The 7,500-nt window shown below is 35.6% G+C and overlaps 1 protein-coding gene across 2 annotated transcripts in view; it reads right to left on the reverse strand.

The window, feature by feature from the left end:
* The window catches only part of mgmt (O-6-methylguanine-DNA methyltransferase), an 86,702-nt gene that overhangs the window by 45,365 nt on the left and 33,837 nt on the right, over positions 1 to 7,500 (reverse strand). The window contains exon 4 of one of the 2 annotated variants that reach the window (XM_088917140.1): positions 2,287 to 2,344. The exons of the other annotated variant lie outside the window; for it this stretch is intronic. Coding sequence (XP_088773266.1) covers positions 2,287 to 2,344 — 58 coding nt within the window. The remainder of the gene's footprint in view (positions 1 to 2,286; positions 2,345 to 7,500) is intronic. 2 annotated transcript variants of the gene reach the window in all.

Genomic DNA, 7,500 nt, shown 5'->3' on the forward strand with positions numbered 1-7,500 from the left:
TACTTGAAGTCCCTGTATATACTATTACCCACATATAAAATCTAGTTCAGAAAACAAAAAATCATTTTTTCTAATTCCGCATGCTGTGCAACTCAAATAGACCTTCTTAAATTCAGGGCAAGTGTCAATTAAATGTGTCACTGTGATAGGCGCTGGTATTTTTAGAAGAGTTAAAAAGTCTAAAGGATTGTAAAAACTATGAAGACCTGGAAAAGGAGTGTTGTTTATTTTTAGAGGTCTATTTAAGATGACATCATGCTGTTGTTACAAAGTCAAGGTGACAACCCTCCTTTCACAGGTCTTCTCTTATATCAGGAGCAGAGTCTCAAGTGCTAAGTGCTACTTGCAGTGAAGCCCTTTCTTAAAGCAAGGACCCCAAAGACTAAGAGGTCAACCTCAAAAAAGTCAAGTGACTATCCATCTTTTCCTAACAGTGAACACCAATTGTAGGCAAACTGTACAACAGAAACAGAGATATCCCATCTGGGAATGCTTCTAATGTTTTGCTCCATTCTGATTTTAACTCTTATTTAAACTATTTACATTTACATGTCTGAAAGACCCATCTTTTCCTAGCTTTCAGAAATGAATGGATTAAAGAGACCTAATAACCCTGAAGAATCCAGCAGTGGGAGTAGTGGTGGCCTTGATATAAAACTCTTTATTCTTCCCTTATTTCACTTAAAAAAAACAAATACAGAAAACAGAGTTTATCAATAATTCCATATCTACCTTACACACGTAATAAACATTATTGAAGAAGAATGTAACAATATGTCCATATATGCTAACACAGTTATGATTAAGTTTTGAATACTGACTTCTTTGTTACTCCATAACCGTAGGTTAAACAGTCATGGAATAGTGTACTGAACAAAAAAATGGTGTGTTATATACCATAAAACCAAACATCGCAATGATTAGAAAGACACGGAACAACAAACCAAATTATTCTAAACTGTGTTTATGCAGATGTGAGCTAACAGGAAGCAATTAGAGATAATTTTTTTTCTTTACAAATTCAGGTTGAACACATTAGCCACTTCATTTTTAGAACTAGGGACAAACACACTTAAAAAAAACTTGTCACATTATGACTGCCCAAGGTTATTTATTTAACCACTAGCTATGACCACCAAACTCTACACTATATATTTTGTTTTGCCCTATATAAAGACACCGTTATGTTCTGTTTTTTGTCATAGTGCCAAAAATGACAGGCTGACTGCCAAATACTTTCATTGACGATGTTCTTGTGTAAGAGAAACCTAATACTGCCAATAAGTCTAAATGTTAATCGGTTCAGTTTATATCAGAGTCTGTCTTGAGGAAATAGCTCCAAGCAGAATAAACCACTAATAGACACAGAGAATGTCAACTATGTAAGAAAAAAAACAGAAAATGTGCTTATTAAGTATTGATCCTGATATTGCTTTGATGTGCATTAGAAATCAAATCTTTTGAAATATTACGGAGTATTTTGTTAATCTGCATCCTGTTTCCCATGGGATTAATGCGATATTTATTACACCACTGAAGATGCAAGATATAATAATAAACAGTACACATATTACGTTATTGATTAAAGTATGAGGAAAATGTTATTGTTAGTCAATTTCTAGTCTTGCTATAAAACTGTAATATAGTGTGACAAAACATAATTTTAGCCTTTGTAATATGATAGTCTCTTAAAATAAACATTAAGACTTCATTAATGAATTATACTTAGGAGTTTACAGAGTTTGCAGATAGTATATAATGCTATATTTTAAATGCAAACATGCGACATTTAAAATGAAAAAACAGGTTGGAGGCAGGTGTCAGTTTAAAAGCATAGAGCACCAGAAAATGCCCCAAACTCAGGCTTCAAACTTGTACAGCACATTTCCACTCAACCCAACTAGATTGCCTGTCACATCTGACACGGCTCGTCAAAAGTTATCCTTCACTGCTCATGGGCAACATGGAAGGTCAAAAGACCAAATACAATGGTCCAACCCATCCCAATTTTTTTCTTCCAAGCAGCAGATATTGAACTCTAAAATGACAAGAGAGAGCGTGTTAAAATAGCTGCCAAAGAAACAGATGCTGTCCAAGACTGTTCAGTTGCAGGAGAAAAAACAGCCTATCTATGAATGTCAAGGCCCCGGATCATAGACTGACAATCTTACAAGCAAAGGCCATGAAACAACTGAAAACAGCTATGTCCTTTTTGCACAGACACTTATATACTGACAACAGGGCTTTACTTTCTTTTTATAATTACCATCTTAATCTTTAACTTACAAACACTTTTTCATGGCAGTCTCCAATTCGAGTGTCACCATCTTCAATTTGAAGTCCCCTAAATAAAAATGAAACAATGTTACTAGTTGTGAAGGTCATCTTTTATGTGGAAATCCACCCTAACTGAGTCCTTGAATATGGCAGTGTTCAATGGCCAGACTTTCCTCACCTCCGGTCTTTTGTGGTTTATAGATATAGGTGGCTGACATATTAGCCACTCACTGGCACTGTGGTGAACTTCCTTTCACATTAAGCAAGGTACAGTATGTCTTTTACAGAAGAAATCAATTGACCAGAGAATAAAAGTCTCATAAAGGATAAACATAAACATAAAAAGTTAATAGAAATAAAGCAGGGGAGAGTGGTTTCCAATGAACTGGCATCACTGTCACAAAAGTTACATTTTAATAGTGAATCATTAATTAAATAGATCTGTTAAAACTTTAACTGATGTTGTTTAAATCATTAAGAACTTAATGGAATGGAAAAAGGCAAGTTCACTGACAACCTAATATAAATTCTTGCCTTTCTTAAGGAGATCAAAAAGAGTAGTGATTTATCAGTTATCTTGGGCATGCTTAAAATCAAAGAAAACATCCACAACATAAGCATAAAAACTAGATTTGTTAGGATACTTTTTAACAAACTAAAATTAAATGATCATTTGCAATAATGGTATTCTTAAAAGTGATCTCATTAGATTATCAGGTTTCCAAAACCAGTTTACATTTTAAGGATTTCCAGTAGTGAAGAAGATTATAAACCATTTGGTAATTTCACTTATTCACTTACAACAAAACTAAAGCAGAAGACTTTCTGTTAATTTACAATGTGTTTCATTCTACTTCACTTATGACAAAGCAAATCCAAAAGTATTTTTTGTTTTGTGATGGAGGTGCAGAAAATCTTATGAGCTTCCCTTTTGCTATTTCACTGTAGTGTTTAACATTTTATCCTATAATGTACAAATGTAACTACTGACAGTTCCTTGGAACTGTGCGGAAAAATACTATAAGGAAAGAGAATCTTTATAGGACCTTAATTTTCTCAGTTAGATCAAATTGTAAAAACTAATCTCGGGATCCAGGCTCTTGTATTTGCCTTTTAAAATTGTTCCTCACCCAAGCTCCCCCTTCTGCTCTTTCCCCTGGCCTTTCCTTGGGTTAGGGAATGATTATCTAGCACTTTTAAGCTCCTTGCTGCTTATGGTTGATAGTTGTGACTCAAACACCTGACCCAATACCTTTATTTTCTTTCAACACGGCTGACACCCTTGTTGTATTCATGAGGTGCAATTTAATTCAAGTGCACTTAAGTTCTTGCAAACACAAAACGGACAAAAATGCCATGCTGAGTATTAGGCACCATTTGAGAAAGAAGAGATGGGTAAATATCACTGCAGAAGGAGGGAGAGGATAACCTGCTTGCACATAAGCCATCCCAATTAACCAAGCCAAAAAACCTCGGCTACATCTCCCTAAAGGCCCAAGGTACATTGATGACTTACATTAACCCTGGAATTGCTGTTCCTTTATGTGTCTCTTTAAGGACTCATTCAAACTGTAAAACCTTTAAAATTACCCATAAGACTGTTATTTTATTGCTTTACATAAACCATTTTGTAATTTACTAGTATGTTATGCTTGATAAGTTGGATTTTGGGAAACAAATATTTTTATATTTAAAATGTATTTTATACATAAAATGACAGACACAGATCTAACTTTCCATAATGCACGCATATAACTAAAAGATCATTTTTCTTTCCGGGCACCATGTCATTTAAAAATCCTTAGTAACATATCATATCGTATTTAGTTTTTGTTCTCATTCTTTAAAGGCAAGGAAATGAACCTTGGAAACTAAACTCTAAAGAAAAGCATGCGTTATTTTGAACTATGCAAAATGAAACTCCACAATCAAAATTGTGGATCTTTACTTTCACACACAGTACTGTGCCATATTGCCCAGGACTCTTCACAGCACAGGCAGCTTTTTAGTCCTGTTTGTCTTCTACTTACATTACAGAATACCTCAATGGATAACCTCACCAGAGCACCTCTGTGTATAGACTATTTCCAGATTCTGCTCTAGGCTAAACATTCTTCTGTACATACTGGTAAATTCAACACCCTCTTTAACATCCAAGAACAAATTACCGTCAAGCTATAGCAGCGACATATCGCAAGCAGACGTGGCAATCCAGTGTTTTTCTATTATAAACATGTACAGTACCTCGCCTGAGAGTCATTTGGACGCTGATACAAGATTCATAATAGCTGTCAGAATCTGCGATTTTTCCTTTTGTTTTATGAGGTCAGGCAATATTACATGCACTGATATATTCCATTTCCCCAGCTGAAAACCTTCTCATTTGAGCACGGCAGGTTGAGGGAGTCATGATTTTCCAACCCAGTGTGTGAAACACTGTGCGAGGGGGCAGGTGGCTAACCCCACGTTCTCCTTTTGCTCTTGTCCACTGGCAACAGTAAATTAAACTGTCAAAAATGGAATTGTCCTGTCATCAACAAAGCTATAGCTTCACAAGTATTGCAACATCAGATATATTTCTAATTCTGCATTTCCCTGCACCTGTAATTTCATCAGAAACTCGCACTGGACCATGGTGAGATGCTGTCCAAGGGACAACAGCACTGTGAATTGCTTCAGAGGCTCAACGTGGCATTTCAAAGACAGAAATTAATGAACAATGCCTGCAATTTATTATATAAGAAAAGGCTGCTGAGTGTGGGGTCTTGAACTTCAGCTTAGTTCTGATCCCCCACTAAAAAGGCAGACCTGATAACATGGCATGGCTTGGAATGACAAATAACACAATCCAATGTTTTGGGGTAGATGGTTTGCAAGTACTGATCATTTACTAGCTGTAACATATTTATTTTTGTTTTCAGAGTAATCATGAAGAGCACATGTAACCGGGCGCAAAATGCATCATGTAAATCTTGCTTGAAGACAAGACCATTTTCACATGCGAACATTATGCATATATTTTTTGAAACACAACAAGGAAATCAAACATCAACATCTGCTACACCAATCATGATGTTCTAGTATTTCATGTTATCTTTAACAGAATAAAATTATTTTTTTTAAATTGCAGTGTCACCAATTCTTTTAATTTAATCTAATGTTCTTTTAAAAGCAGCAATTATTAATCAACTCTGCTCATTCCTATGACCCTTGTACCAGCAAAGAGAGGTAGAGGACACTTTAAAAAGTGCCTTTTCTCAGAGCTATTAGCCACTTCACACAACATGAGCTCCACAGCCCCTGCAGGAGACTTAGAAATGACTGAAGGAGTGATGTGCCTCTTACTGATATCAATGCCAGCTCTCAGGCACCTGGCAAGATTGAGGGTCCTGTTGTGTTGCAAGACAGGTTTATACAGCAAACGTCTTCAGTCATCACCCAATTGTATGTTGCCGCGTGAGGAATTCCACTCCTACTGTATAACATAAACCCAGCCTTGCATCAGCGATGTCTAGACTATAGTACTCAACCTGCACTTAGAATGGGTATCTTTACTTGTTCATACACTACAATAATATACTTATTGTACTTAAGATCAAACTAATATGCCTATAGATTAATGCAGATGTGATACTAGGGATTCTCCAAAGCAAGGTGAAAAAGAGTAAAACACCAGTAGACTCTATGTACCAAATGTATTAGAAGAACAGAGGTTAAAATGCTTGTTAGTTTGCTTCTAAATAAATAAAAACAGTCATTATTTTACATTATTTTTAACCCTTTCTTCAGAATGTAGAAATACATGTCTGTAATTGCCAAAGGGTATTACCATGACAGTTCTGCAGTCATGCAGAAGAAAACAATATTAATCCCACAGCACTGGTTCTGTTATAAACTAAATCAGTTGCATTAAATAACTGCTCCTTCACTTTAAAGCAAAAATGTAATTTATTACTAACAATTAATCCCAATAAACAACTGCATCATATCTGATAAGGCAAAGAATAGTAGATAAAAACAGACTTAAACACAGGTGAAAAATGGTTTTACCTAACTGATTTGATCTCAAGTAACTTAGCACTGCTTTATTAATTTTCATTTAATTTCACCATAAATTACTGACATTATTATCAAACACTATAGGAAAGAACTGTGCATAATTAGTTAGCATTAAGCTCTTGCTATTTATCTGAAACCAAATAAACAATATCATTTTAATTACCTGGGCGAAGCAATATTGATCTCAGCATCAAATTTTAATATGACTTTATTTCAAATTTCCATATGACTAGTATTCAAATTTGTTCCAGCAATAACAATTTTGCAGGCATAAATGACTTTTCATTCAAAGTATGTAAATTATTGCCTAACACTTGGGAACATGATACTTTCCACGCTAGCAGCATGTTTATGTAGACCTCAGGGGCTTTGCGACTCCATGCACTTCTCTCTAATATGGCAGAAAAAGCCACCAATTACCAGAAGAGACAAAAGTCAACTTGGACAGGGAATCTCTTACCTCCTGATCCTTGTTCTCCCGCACTTTAGCACACAGTGTTAACGACATACAAATTTAGAGGGCATTAGTTATAAACATGAACTGAAAGCAAGACGGGCTCTTTGTCAGGATCTGCCGATGTCAGCATCACAAGTATTCAACAAATCCCGCGACGCAAGTTTCAGCATTATTGTCTCAATTTAACTTGCATTAGTACCTAGCACCTTGATTACACTGTTGGGTGGTAATCTTCCCCTGCATATGCCATCATTACTTATGTCAAGGCTCTTGAGTGGTTATGAATATTATTTTGTTTTACGAGAGAGGAAATTAGTGCCAGTCCCCTAGAGTTTTGGGTGCTTAACACTGAAGCAGTACTCAACCCCCCTCAAATCCCACACCAAATCCATGTTTAGTGCCACATGTAGATAAGGGCTAAGCAGCAACATTCTGGCATAATTGACTCATATCCTTCTTTAGTTTGGGATATCAGAAAAAACATCATCCTCCTTTATTATATTTTGTGTCTCACTGAAAATTGTTATCCTACATAGCCAGAATGAAAAGAAATTTATTTCTGAAGTGCAGCTACTTTCAAAGGTTTTTAAAATGCTTAATTCCACTCTTTCTGTTAAGCAACGAATGGGGAAAAAATCAGCATCCAACTGTTACAGTACTCGATACTCCATACAATTAAGTACAGTAGGTGAGCTTTACACTAAATA

The sequence above is a fragment of the Atractosteus spatula genome, chromosome 5 (genome assembly GCF_055471065.1).
Source record: "Atractosteus spatula isolate fAtrSpa1 chromosome 5, fAtrSpa1.hap1, whole genome shotgun sequence".
Lineage (NCBI taxonomy): Eukaryota > Metazoa > Chordata > Actinopteri > Semionotiformes > Lepisosteidae > Atractosteus > Atractosteus spatula.